Genomic DNA, 14,196 nt, shown 5'->3' on the forward strand with positions numbered 1-14,196 from the left:
GAGGCAATTTGTCCTCATAAGCACATGTCTTCCGGAGTAATTGCATTGGATTGCTGTGTGGACTAGCCAAACGTTTCGAAGCAACTTTCCGTTGTCTTTTCCAATCTCAAAATGCCTGCCCCAGCCGTAGGAATCGATCTTGGTACAACTTATTCATGTGTTGGTGTTTTCCAGCACAATAAAGTCGAAATTATTGCAAATGATCAAGGAAACAGAACAACTCCTAGTTATGTCGCTTTCACGGACACGGAAAGGCTGATCGGTGATTCAGCAAAAAATCAAGTTGCGCTTAATCCAGCAAATAGTGTGTTCGGTAAGTGATTATTGCTTAACTTGTTTGGCGTCATTGCTAGAAAGGTCTTGGTCGTAAGGCGGCGTGGCAGATAAGAGAAATTACAATATGTTACCGGCTGGGCGCCATCTTGAAATTGTCCTGACGAAAGTGCTTTCGTTTTTAGATGCAAAGCGTCTTATCGGACGAAAATTTGACGAGGGCTCCGTTCAGAGCGATATGAAACATTGGCCTTTCAAGGTAAGTGAACTTTTTTTCAAAGGTGGCGTCGAAAAATATCGAATTTTGTCATTATTCTGCATGGAAGTACTCGCTACACTTAGATATAAGCTAAATAAATTACCTGCTATACTCGTCGAGCTCAATACTTTCACTTGCTGCTTCAAGGTATTGAACGAAGGAGGAAGACCGAAGATTAAGGTGGAGCATAAAGGAGAGACTAAAACTTTCTTCGCTGAAGAGGTAAATCGCACATGTTCTTTTGATTGCTTTTTACGTCCATTCTTTGACAAGCGGGGATGGCGATTAAAAATCACCAATCATGTTGATTTTCTTTAAGAAATTGGATCTTATGATTTTTAACTGATGACGCTCTGCTTTGTAATATACCAGATTTCCTCCATGGTTCTAACGAAAATGAAGGAAACTGCGGAAGCTTATCTGGGAGAGAAAGTGAGTGACGCTGTTGTCACTGTGCCGGCATATTTCAACGATTCCCAGAGGCAGGCAACCAAAGATGCCGGTGAGTAGTAATGATCGCAGGCCAAACGCAGTAGTTATACTTAAAGCACTGTGAGTTCTGTTCTTTTCCCCTTGAATTCAATAGCTTGCTTAGTTGTTAAAGATTTGTGGTTAAGCGAAATCACTTTCTATAAGCACGTGGTAATCAGGTGAACGCTGGGTGTATTGGTCATTTTCAGTTTTCCTTTTGTGGTAAGCCATCCACATTGATATGCCTCAAATCTGGATGCCCTGTCGCGATGTCCAGTCACGTGTCATTAAACCCTGAATAGGTGACAGATCATCAGACAAAAGTGATTTATCACGATCAGTTACGGTGTAGTGCTCCCTTATTATATCAAACCAACGACTTCAAGGCTATCGAACACATGGTTTCTGCATCTGGATAGAAAGGATAAGCGATTTCAGTTTTTTATTAATATTTTGTGGGAGCACAAAAGTATCCTTATTGCACAAGGTATGTTTTTAATGTATGTTTTTAGAGTGTTCTTGCGAGTAAATAAGATTGTGCTTTATGGCCAGCTGACATAGCAAGTGCGGCTACAATATTATAAAATCTTGTATCGATAGTCTTTATTCTCATTTGCTTTTAGTAATGTGCTCTTTTTGCTATGAATTGTCAAGTGTACTTAATTGAAAAGCCCGTAATTTTGGTTCTCAATAGATACACGTTTCATCTGTCAGGTACATATAACTCGCGTGCAATGTTTGGTAAATTATTTATTAATCTGTTGAAATCTTGGTTTCTGATTTTTTGGAAGTAAATTGTTTTTCATAAGGTTCGATCTTCCTTGCATTTGGTGGAGACCGGACAAATGAAGAGATAACCTTTGATACAACCTTTGGAATAAAAAAGCATCACAGGAGCCAAAACAACCGTACAGTAATTAACAAAATTAGGGCAATTCTGGAAAGGCTTTCAAAGCTTTCTTAGTCTCATGAAATTTGAATTGTAAATATATTTTTTATGCTGAATTGAATGATACTTTTGCTGTCATGATGTCTTAAGCTAGTGACTGACAAAGTAGCTGATAAAGTTTAGAACATTGGTAACGTCATTTCGATGGCTTTTAAGAAAGTCGCACATGCTGTATTGTAAACAAACTCTATTCACATGTACATGTACGCAGAGCCCTTTGAAAATTTGTGGGGCCAACGTGCTTTGAACGTGAGGTATGGCCATTGGAAGCCATCACTGTTGTTACATAAATAACTGATTTAAAACACTGCATTATTGAAGTATGACATTTTATGATTGTTTCTTTTCCTCCTAAATACATTTTACTTAGTAAAATCTTAAACTGTAAAATCCTTACGAAAACTTGAGATGTGTACAAGTATTTGAATATTTGGAACAAAATCTGCATTAATTTTAGATGAGAGGAACTGCACTGGTCTGGTTGTATTTATTTCTTGCACAAATTATATAACTGCAAGCAGTGTGTAAAACACTGCTGAATTTTTTTCTTTGCTTTCTGTCTTTCAACTTGAAAGGCATCTCTTGGAAGTAAATGCACTCTCTTTTAGCTTTGAAGTGGCATGTTAACTTTGATAAGATGTTTGGTATGTCACAGAGAATAAAATACTTTTTGAGCGCTTGTACCGCCGACGATGTTGCTGGTCACACTTCACTTAATTAAGCTGTCAGTGAACAGAAATGGCATGATAGTCTTGTTCGGTATTATTTTTTTGGACTCCAGCTCATCAATGATCAATAAATATACATTTTATTGCTTCGAAAGCCGTATTAAGGAGGCTTGAAATAGTTTCTCCCTTTTAGAACAGATAAACATATTCTGCCCTTCGATACAGATAGGGTAATCATATCAACACGAAATTTGGCCATGGTATTAAGTACCCATCATGGATTTCTCACATCACATTTTCCTCCAAAATATAGTTACCATGGCAAAGATATAAGGCATTTCTTTGAGTCTTAAAATCAACTTATATTATGTGATTCCAGAAAATATCCATACCCCCACCACGGAAGATCATTGGAATTTCCAAGGGAGAGGGGGGTTTAAAGGGCAGTAATTTCCGAGGGGTAGGGGGGTTTCGTGGGAAACTACTTTTCCAAATGGTCCTGAACCACGTACAAAACATTGAAAGCAGCATACGATTGATCTGAAGCACAAAAACATGCTTACGTATGTTCTTTTGAAGCAAAAGTCAGTTTTGAGATAAAGTTAATATTATTAGCTTCAATGTTGAGTTAGCTAGTGCTACAGTCTCCCAAAGCTAAGAATAATGTGTCTTTCATTTGGAACAGATTCAAAAGACTTAAAATGGAAGTCTTGTCTCCAGACTTTCAGCATTGTCTCGTTTTCGTCCAACCAACACTTCCGTTCACTTAGTATCGCTTTTTGCAACCTTCACTTGCAGTAAACACATTTTTGATAGGATTCTTGTTTTATTGGAGGTAGTAACCCATTGAAAATACAATGAGACACAAGTTCCCACCATCTCAACGCTTCCGTACAACAACAACATTTTCTTTTTTGTGGGTGGCATTTAGATCATGGACAGGAACCGGGAGTCAAGTTTTCTCTTCTTTGAGTAGAGGATCGCGACCTCTGGAAACGAGATTGTTGAGGTTTAGTCCCTTACGTCAAACTGGAAATTCTAAAACAGGGTTTTACTACTCATTGGAGGAAGTAAATCACGCCAAAAACAAAAACAGTCGCCCTCTAGATTCCGTCCGTGGCTCAAAGGCAAGCAACAAATTTCTGGGAGGCTGGGTGTCGTCTGCCGGCAAGAATGACTGCTGGAGAGTCAGTAAGAGCCATAGCTAAGATTACAAATAGGAGGGATTATTTTGGCATCAATAATATTCTTCGTAAAACAAGCGCCTTTGTGACGATGTTCACCAAACCTACCGCTTTAACATGTGTGTGCTAGTGAAATTTTTGGTTCTTAAATAAGGATCAAGCTGTAGAAACTGACAAAATGTGTAGGCAAAGGAACCTTGTAAGTTTCTGTTTTATTTACTATCATTTGCGGAGTTGTTTAAGCAAGTGAAACATTCTCATCGAACTTTGCACAAAAACGTGAAACAGACATGCAACCCAAATGTTTAAGCTTATAATCTGACATAAAAACAATAATTTGCAAAGTTGATGGTGAAGAAGCTAAAAGTTTAGCTGGATAATGAGCTTAACAAAGCATTATATCTTTATGAAAGTTAACCTTAATGTTTACACTGTTGTAATAAAATTCTACCATATTTACGTAACTAATTCGCTTTCTTTTTTATAAGTACAAAAATTCTGGAAATTCCTGAGGGGAGGGGGGCTCATGAAAGACCCTCTGGAATGGAAAATCCTGGGGGGAAGGGGGGGGGGGTTGCAAATCAAAAAGTCTTCTGTGTTGAGGGTATAGATATCTTCTGGAACCACACGTTGTCTTTTTTGAAAAAAACGGGATGGTGAAAGCAAAATATTAAAAGTTTGTTAAAATTTCTGCAGGTGAGAAATACTGTTCATATCATCACATGACATTGACCCTTAAATTATGGTACACTCAAAATTATGTCAAGGTATTTTGTTTCCTGTGAAGCTACTGTTGCAGTTTATTAATAAATTTGAACTCCAATAGTGAATACTGTATTTGGTATTGTGCAGTAGGAAAATTATACAGCAGCTACAAAATGGGTGTGACAAATGAACAGTATAGAACCAGATTTGGTATGCCTGGCAGTTTTGTCAAAACTAAAGAACTGGTGTCACATTCCAAAGGAATTTTTTGGAATACTATGTTAAAGTTTTTTTTTTACCTCAGTGTATTCTATTTACCAACATTAAACTGCTTGATACAGCGGTATAGGTGTGAGAATGAAGTGAAGGCACATGTATAATTAACTAAAATTGTGTGGTACAATATTCATGCAATGTCAAATGATGTTGAGAACTGTGGACTTAGAGTGTATGATATAATTGATCCAGCAAAAGCAGTTAGTACAGATGTTAGCCAAGGGAGTAATGTGAACAATCATCAAGGTCCTATCAATTTTAAGGAATTAGTTGATCCTACTGTACAGTTTGTGCAGACTTAAATCAAGGTATATACTGTAGGTCATTACTGGCATTATGTAAGTCAGTAAATTGCCTAAAACTTCGCTGCAATTTCATAATTCTGCTGAATCTGCTTGTTGGGTGACATAGCCTACACATCACCACCTTTTGGTTCCCACAGTACATTCATATGTTTGAACTCGACGCTGATGAAAAGGAGTGGAATAGGTACAGATCTTTTTACTGAAGAACCTCTAAAAAGGATATCAATTTTATTTGAGCTGTGAACTGAGCAAAAACTCCCAATTCACTTTCCCTAGCTACTTGTGTAGGTTTGGAAATTTGATTGATGGAAGCCACGACGCAGTTTGGTGCTTGAAGGTGAGATTCAGCAGAATTATGGTTGCAAGTTTTTAGTCGCATTGGTGATCAGGAAGGCACAATTTAGAGTTTTTTTTTAAAATTTAAAGTCAGGTCAAAAAATTGCCCCAGATTATACACTAGTCACACACTTGATTAGCATAACAGTAACCTTGCATAAAATCTGCATGAAAACGAGTTCAAATTACATTAATCTTTGGTCATCTAGCATCTAGCAGGGTACTCTTTTGACAAGAGTTGAGTTTGCAATTGCATTGAAGTGGTTTTAACCACAACCCTACCATGCAGTTGCCGTCTAGTGTGTTTGTATCCACTAAATTGACATGAGTCAATGATCAACTGAAATGGAATGTGAATCTTTTGAACAACTGAGTTCTGCAGTTTGCTTTAGTTCTCAAATCTTGTCTTTGCTGGCTGTGTAACATCGACAAACAGACTTTATCCAAGTCAATGATCAACTGAAATGGAATGTGCCTTTAATTTGATTGATTCTCTCTTTCACAAAAGTGCATGGAAAATTCAGAAAGGCTAGGGAGTTATTAGTTATCACTATGCAGCCAGTTTTGGTTTGGTGACAGTTTTCCAAGATGGTGGGTTTTTCGTCTAGCCATTGTTGAAGTTCTGCAGTGTTCGTTTGGTCTCCAAAAGCTCCTCGAGAAATTTTAAAGTTTTATTTACACAAGATTTCAATTTCTGTCAATGCTACTAGTTTAAAACTACAGGAAAAAAACTGAACTTAATTGAGTGTGGGTGAATGATAACAATTTGAATGCTAATAAGCTCCACACAATTGGATCTTCTTGCTTTTTTTGTCCTGCGAAATAAACAAAAAAACAATCTTACCAATGTGAATTTCAACTCCTTAGCCAGAAATGTAGAAAACCTGGGTTCAGACTTGGAAAATGGGGGCTTGACTTACATTGGCGTTCGACTTGTTCAGGGGTAAATACATTGTACAGTGAGGCACTGACCAGGGCTCGCATTAATTTTGATTGACAAACTTTGAGTTGCTTTCATTATTGACCAATGGGAATACTTGGTTTGCTATGTCATTTTGCTCTGAATTTCCTCTTCTCTGCACTGTGTTACCTAAGAACTGTTCAACACGAAATGTACAGCAAAAAAAGCTTGAATGTACAACACTTGTGACTTGAAGTTTCAATAAGCCACAACAGTAGTTGAGACACTGAACTGGGAAGACAACAATTACGGAAAAATCACCTTAACGTTACATTTTACACTTGCACTCCCCCATCTTAACCCCACTTGAATTGCATCCCCTCAGCCTTTCCCCGACACTCCTCCCCTACTTTGTGCATTGTAATCTTCACCTATCCTTCAAAATGTTTTTCTTATTTAGACTGTCAACTCCTCTAATAGTGACCAGTATGTTTCCAAGGAAATCTGCCAAGACCTCCCATCAACATAACTTCATTAAAAATTCACAATGGTGAAGCCAGTGTTTCAATATAGAATTGGCTGAAAAAGTTACCCTGAATCAGATAAACATAATTCCGAGTCGGAATGTAATATATTAAAGCTGCACTCAACTGCCCGAGAGTGGCTAATGACCCCTAGACATAACAGGAGCTGTAATGTTATGACAAGTGGCTTCCCCTTGACATTAATTTATATCTTTTGTTGGATAAGTCGGTCATTGGGTTATGCTAAAACAACTAGGCTGCTAGCTCTCAGTTAGTTTCTATTAACTTTGATAGTTTGCTATGGGTTTTCGCACCTCGCCATCAGCTGATGCAAAGACGTGACATCTTATGTATAGGCATTTAGTGTATCTTGGCCACGACAAAGTGTTGGAGGTTTGGAACAGTCATTAACTGACTCGTCAAACATTATTCATTTCATAGGATAGATCAACTTTATTTACAAATTAATAATGAAACTTTAATAGACAGTACAAACAAACAAATGAAGAATTAACTTAACAAGGATAAGAGGTATTCCTATGCCATTTAGGTTAACTAAACACTGACTCAGACTGTAGTAGTATGAGTCACAGTAAAATTTTGTCCACCATTTAGTATTGTATATAATCAGATACGAGCTTCTGATATAACATAATGTTGTACGTGACAGGGTAAAGCTAACACAACAGCACTCCGTCCAAAGTAATAAAAAATATATTTGAACAGACCAAGTTCAATGCGAGCACAAATCTATTTCAGTCAGTACACTTATCAGACACTTTGAGATTTTGTTCTTCAACCCGCACAATTCAAGCCTACAAAATTAATGTTGGCTAGCGAGAGTACTAAAATGACTGCTATACGGTCTAACCCGCACCGAATCTTCAGGCCAATAAACATTGGCATGCACGAGCAAAATAACTCCTTTTTATGAACACCTGAAAAAATAACCAAAGAAATGAAATTGCAATCGGTCTTGTTTTCATTACAGAGCATTGACGATTTTCTACCAATGCATTTACAAATTAATAATGTCGACTTTCAGTACCAGCCAAAAATGAAACAAAACGTACCTCCGTGTCTCAAAGCAAGAGAAAATAAAATAAAAACTGCAAATCGGTCCTCACATGACCACCCCATTGCATTCCACCCCATGGTAGGAGTGGCATTTAGGGCCGGTTCTCGTGTTGCCTTATCAAGGGTGTTACTGTCGAAAGATCAATATTAAGTTGATTTTTTGATCATTAAGTTGTCCAACCTTCAGATGCATAAGGCACTTTGGTTTGATCCTTAAAAAAACTAATTCTCTCTCATACTTTGTAGGAATCATTGCTGGCCTTAATGTTCTTCGCATAATCAATGAACCCACTGCAGCAGCCATTGCCTATGGATTGGACAAGAAAACTGGTGGGGAGCGCAATGTGCTTATCTTTGACTTGGGTGGTGGCACTTTCGACGTTTCTATACTCACCATAGATGACGGCATCTTTGAAGTTAAGTCTACCCGTGGGGATACCCATCTGGGTGGTGAAGACTTTGACAATCGTATGGTTGATTATTTCAAGGCTGAATTCAAGAAAAAGCACAAGAAAGATATTTCTGAGAATAAACGGGCCATGCGGCGTCTGCGAACTGCATGTGAGAGAGCAAAGAGGACCCTATCTGCCAGTCACCAGGCCAGCATTGAAATAGACTCGCTCTATGAGGGTATCGACTTTTATGAACCGATTAGCCGTGCCAAGTTTGAAGAAGTAAATGGTGACTTGTTCAGAAACACCATATCGCCAGTGATGGAAGCATTAAAAGATTCAAAGTTAGATAAACAACAGATCCATGATGTGGTACTAGTTGGTGGCTCAACACGCATTCCTAAAATCCAGAAGTTACTGCAGGATTTCTTTGACGGCAAAGAACTTAATAAAAGCATCAACCCAGATGAAGCTGTAGCTTATGGTGCGGCAGTGCAGGCTGCTATCCTTAAAGGGGACAAGAGCGAAACTGTAGCAGACCTCCTTCTCCTAGATGTGGCACCCTTGTCGCTCGGTATTGAGACTGCCGGAGGTGTGATGACGTCACTCATCACACGTAACACTACAATTCCAACCAAGAAGAGCCAGGTGTTCACTACGTATTCTGACAACCAACCTGCTGTGTTGATTCAGGTGTTTGAAGGTGAACGCAGCATGACTAAGGACAACCATCTACTTGGAAAGTTTGAACTTACTGGCATTCCACCTGCTCCACGTGGCGTACCCCAGATTGAGGTCACTTTCGATATTGATGCCAATGGAATCATGAATGTGTCTGCAACAGACAAAAGCACTGGAAAAGAGAACAAGATTGTCATAACAAACGACAAAGGTCGGCTCTCCAAAGAAGATATTGAAAGGATGGTCAGGGATGCTGAGAAGTTTAAAGCAGATGACGACAAGCAACGTGACAAGATTCAAGCAAAGAACAGCTTGGAAAGCTATGCCTACAACATGAAGTCAACAGTTGAAGATGACAAGGTCAAGGACAAGATCAGTGAGGAAGATAAGACAGCCATCATGGACAAGTGTAAAGAAATAATTGAGTGGTTGGATAAGACGGAAGCAGCGGACAAGGAAGATTACGAGGCCAAACAGAAAGAGCTGGAGGCAGTCTGCAATCCTATCATTACCAAACTTTATCAGAGTGCTGGAGGTGCGGGAGGTGCTGGTGGGATGCCTGGTGGTGGAATGCCTGGAGGTTTTCCTGGAGCTCAGTCTGGGGCAGCACAACCTGGCAGCGGCGAAGCAACTGGACCAACCATTGAAGAAGTCGACTGATTAACTTGCTTATTAACAACTCGGTACTTCCTATGTAACAGAAACAGACATGAAATAAAGCTCTCGGCTTATTTTTGTGGAATTTAAAGCTTGGTTTGACTTTCTGAATTATTAAGAAAATTTCATTGAAATAAGCATCATTTTTATGCTTCCTTTGTTACCTGGCAGCAGCAAAGAGTTAAAGTCGGTTAATTTGCTTAAAGAGTTTCCACAGTTTCTCGTCATTTATTACAGAAGAGAAATTGATATTTAATCAAGTAATCAGCTACATTTTGTGATTTACATGTAAACTAATTCTCATTGTGGTTCCCATTCTTTTTAAGGTAATGTACACCTGCCCTTAGAGCCAGATAATAAAGTAAAGGTGCATTTCTTGAAAATTTTGCGTTCTATTTTCTTTTTTGTGGATAGTGCACTAGGCACCCATGTCATCGGATTGTAATAAGAGTGTGTGTATGAGCTTAAGTGTGTAAGCCCGTTTTGGTAAATAGGCCCGTAGTGCGTGCATAAATCACGAAAATAAGTAAGTCTATTGAAAGCGTGCTTGAATTTCAACAAATGAGCCCCAGAGCCGGCATGATCTCCTTTGTCTGGACAAAATAAGAGTAGCATGAAGAATACAGTATGAGAGATGTGACGCTGGCAAATAGTAAAGCAGCCTTTCCAAAACGAAGGAATTGCGTTGTCTAGAAGTGTGAATTTTTGACTTTGCAAAAGCATGGTCAACCTCGAGGGAATTTGATGATTTACGAGCCTTTCTCTGGGCAACGTGACCCCGTGATTAGATCCGGGGTTCAAGAGCCCCTCTGACCGCTCGTTGAGTTTGATCCTGGTACTTCTCGGCTGCACTTGCAAATAGCCAACTGGTTTGCCTCCGGCCAATTGGGATTCTTACCAGCTGTTGTTTCGATTATTTTCGTTTCATTCGCCCTTGAAAGCCCCTGTGGGGAGAGGTCGATTGAGTACGTATGTATTACTGTGCTTTATTCACACGAAAAGTAGAACTAATAACCATGTCAATTCGCTCTTTAACTTTCTTTGAAAAAGAAAATACCAATGAAGAGAACTCAACAAACGAAAATACATAAACGCGGGGCCGGGGTGGCTTTTTTCAATTTTTGTTTCAATTGTTTTTCTGCTATTTGGGAATGATAGACCAATTCGGCTAACGCAATGTTGTACCCATTTCAAATCTCTGGGGGTTAAGATTCTTTGTGTATTTCATTTGCATGATAATGTAGCATTCATATGGAAATATTTGGAACAAAACGTTTTCTTCCCAAATCATCTGAATTAGGTACAACATTGAGTTAACCGAATTGGGCTATAAGGATCTTTCCTTCATTTATGGTGGAAATCAAGGAACCAAAGGAAGTTCTTAGATTATAGGACATCTTAGTATTTTTTTCTGTTTGTGTGCTTAAAATAGAAGTTTGTTTTGTCATCATCGGAGTTTGCCTTGAGAAAATCGAAATTTGTGTTTGCGAAAACCTGACTTTGTTTTCCGAAATAAAGAGAGGATCACTACTCTCTTGTCGAAATTTAGAGAATTTCCGGCAGAAATTGGAGTTTGTGGACACGCTGACTCCCAGAGAACGAAGACTCGCTGCGCTCCATTTTACAATAAGTGTAAATGTGTGGGAAAAAACGATATCCTTGATTACATGTCATGATGAGAAATTTGAGAAATCAGACAAGCAGTCGATTACATTAAAACAAAACAAAAGTCAGTTCCATGATGGTCGTCTCGCAACGTTCTCGACATGTTTAATTTTTTTTGTTTTCTCTGTTTATTATTTTTTTGTTCTCCACATTTGCTTAGTTCGTATTGTTGTCAATGTTTTTGTGATTTTATCGTAAATTTGGATTCTGATCTTGCTAGCCAATGAATGAGTTGACAGTAATCGGATCCCTGTTTATACGCAAATGGTTCTGGGATCGCCAGGGGAGCAGGCCTTATATGCGCCAGGGGGCAAACATTGCAAGTCGCTGCAAGAAAAGCTATGAATGGATGTACTTGGATGAGGGACCGCAGCGAAGTCCCAGTGACGGCCATAGCTAATTCGTTTTTTTTTTTAACTTGATTTCATTTTTTTTATTTTGTTTGGACGTTGAAAGCTATTTTCTTATTTTCTTTCCATGTCAAAACGGCTGAACAAACTGGTTCCCAAGATATATTAGAGTATTCGTCCTATGCAAAACACTTTTAATGAAGTATTCGTTCTATGCAAAATAATTTCCACAGTACGAAGCAAGATCTAAAAATAACGTAGAAAATTCTGCTTACCTGTAAAGCTTGCCTTTCTCAAAGAAAATTCATCTGTCCACTTAATCGAATAGTTTAATACTGTGTCAGTCATGGCGGGCGGAGGAGATTCCACGGTAAATCTTTGCTTTCATCTTGACAACGGAAGTGCGTCACGGTGGCCGAGTGGTCTAATGCGCTCGTAAAATCGTGAAGGTTGGGTAAAGTATATGATTTGTAATCGGGGCAGGGAAGTTTGCAAATACTGAAGGGTATAAAAGTAAATTCACCCGATCGGAGATTCATTCAATATCTGTGGGGTATGCACATTTGTGACTACCAACAAAAAAAAAGACACCAGACCGGTTTTAAGACGTGATATGCCTTCGGCATTCCACGTAATTAGCTTGCATGAAACACAAACAACATTGAGTCCGTCCAACACGAAGTTCTATTTTTAAAGCATACTCTGATTATCACAATGAACTCGGATGTTTCGAATTTGAGAAAATGAAGATGTCCGGCTAAGAGCTTCCGCTGGTTTTTTCACCAATTTCCACCACGAATGAACACCAGATCCCGATCATTGGAAAATAAGAGTACAGAGGGCCAGGAGAATAAATGCCCAAATTGAAGTAAAAAAAAATTGGGAAAAACGATACCCCGTCCCCGCGTTGTCGCCTCTATCGTTGGTGCGGTTCCTCTGTTCAAACCATCAAGGAACAAAGAATTTCGAGATAAAATCGCAGAAAAAAGCCGAATCCTCCTTTATCTTATCGGGCGCAATCAACAGTACAATGATTAACTTTATTTGAACTCCAATATTTTAAGATTCCAATAAAACATGCTAATATGTCCAAGGAAAATTGACTTTGAGAAATTCTAGTTTTCCAGCAGCAGCTACTCAACTGTCATTTTACAAGAAGGGTGTGAGTATTAAAACATTGATTAAAACTATTGTTCAGCGCTTGCGTAAACAATGTCAACTCGGCTGATTCCCCGATTGCTGCAGCATCAAGTTACATTCGGCTCTTTTTGGATTCGCGACTTGTTGCTTCCAAATATATTCCAAAAGGGAAAAAAAAAAAAAAAGAACTTGCCACAAACGAAAAACGTTTGCGATTCGGTGGATGTGGAACGATGCTTTTTTTTCTGGAATGTTGGAGACTGTAAATAACACTACTGCCAAATCCCGTTGGGAAGAACAACTATAATATCTTCTTTTAGACAAACCATTCATCGGATGCATTCTCTCTGCTCTTCCTTTAAGAGTTTTTGGAAAAAAATCTTAAGTCGAAGCAACAGCAGCTAGCTACAGAGCCTAAATATCATTCCTGTTCAAAATCCTTCTCGGTGGCCAAACCGATTTGTTATGATCGGAGCCAGGCTCAAAGAGCTCTATTGTTTTTCGGGCAATCAGAGTTAAGTCCATATTCTGGACTACGGGCAGACGACTCGTTAAAGTTCCCCTGTTATCAAAAAATCAAATCTTATTTTTTTTTGGATTTCGAAACTATAAGAGACCAAAGTTTTAATCCTTGATTTAAAAGACCTGTTTATTTTAACTGGAATTTTCCTATTTAATGGTCCGCCATTAAGTTCTTGAGAGAGCTGGATCGAGGAGAAAATGACGTCAAAGCTCAACGGTTTAAGGTGATTCCTCAGTATCGCACTACGCATCATGTACTGCGCAAATGGTGTGTCAATATTTATACATTGGTCAAATTTGCAACATTGTAAATATGGCGAAAGTCGATCATACACGATGAAACAGTTCTCAAAACACGTGAGAGAAGTAGAGTATGACCCATAACTCTTTGCGAATAAGCGCGCGCATTCGTAGAACTCATTTTGTTGTTTCGATCTACTATAATCGAGATAGTCATGTACGATGATGTTTTACCCTTAAACGAGCACGGTGACCTATATTTTTTATTGCATCATTTTGGTGTACAAATTATCCCCTTTAAATTAAAAAAAATAAAAAAATTATCGGAAGGAAAAAATATATAGCTAAAAATGTACACGAAGCCCCTTACTCAAGGATGTAAACGATGATCTTGAAAACAACGACTCGAGAATTCGAAACGGTTTGAGTCGACGTCGTTTTAACCTCTGATTTTTCCATAAACTATATAAGACAGTGTTCCCTATGCTCTAGACTTTCTACCTATCGATCAGGTGTTTTTTCAAGTGTTACTTTAACTGCCGCAAAATGTACCCTGAGCCGATGAAATAACGCGCTTGATTAGTATCAGTACAGGCATCAATGGGGTAAGATTGGCCCACT

At 38.6% G+C, this 14,196-nt stretch overlaps 1 protein-coding gene across 1 annotated transcript; it reads left to right on the forward strand.

Annotated features, from left to right (window-relative positions):
• LOC137992627 (heat shock cognate 71 kDa protein-like) lies at positions 1-10,041 on the forward strand. Its single transcript, XM_068838070.1, has 5 exons — positions 1-313; positions 459-532; positions 680-754; positions 905-1,034; positions 8,175-10,041. Exons 1-5 carry the CDS (start codon positions 112-114, stop codon positions 9,659-9,661), a joined length of 1,968 nt encoding a protein of 655 aa, XP_068694171.1. The 5' UTR covers positions 1-111; the 3' UTR covers positions 9,662-10,041.
• Positions 10,042-14,196: the final 4,155 nt, after the last annotated feature.

Source organism: Montipora foliosa, chromosome 2 (assembly GCF_036669935.1).
Source record: "Montipora foliosa isolate CH-2021 chromosome 2, ASM3666993v2, whole genome shotgun sequence".
NCBI classification, from domain to species: Eukaryota; Metazoa; Cnidaria; class Anthozoa; order Scleractinia; family Acroporidae; genus Montipora; species Montipora foliosa.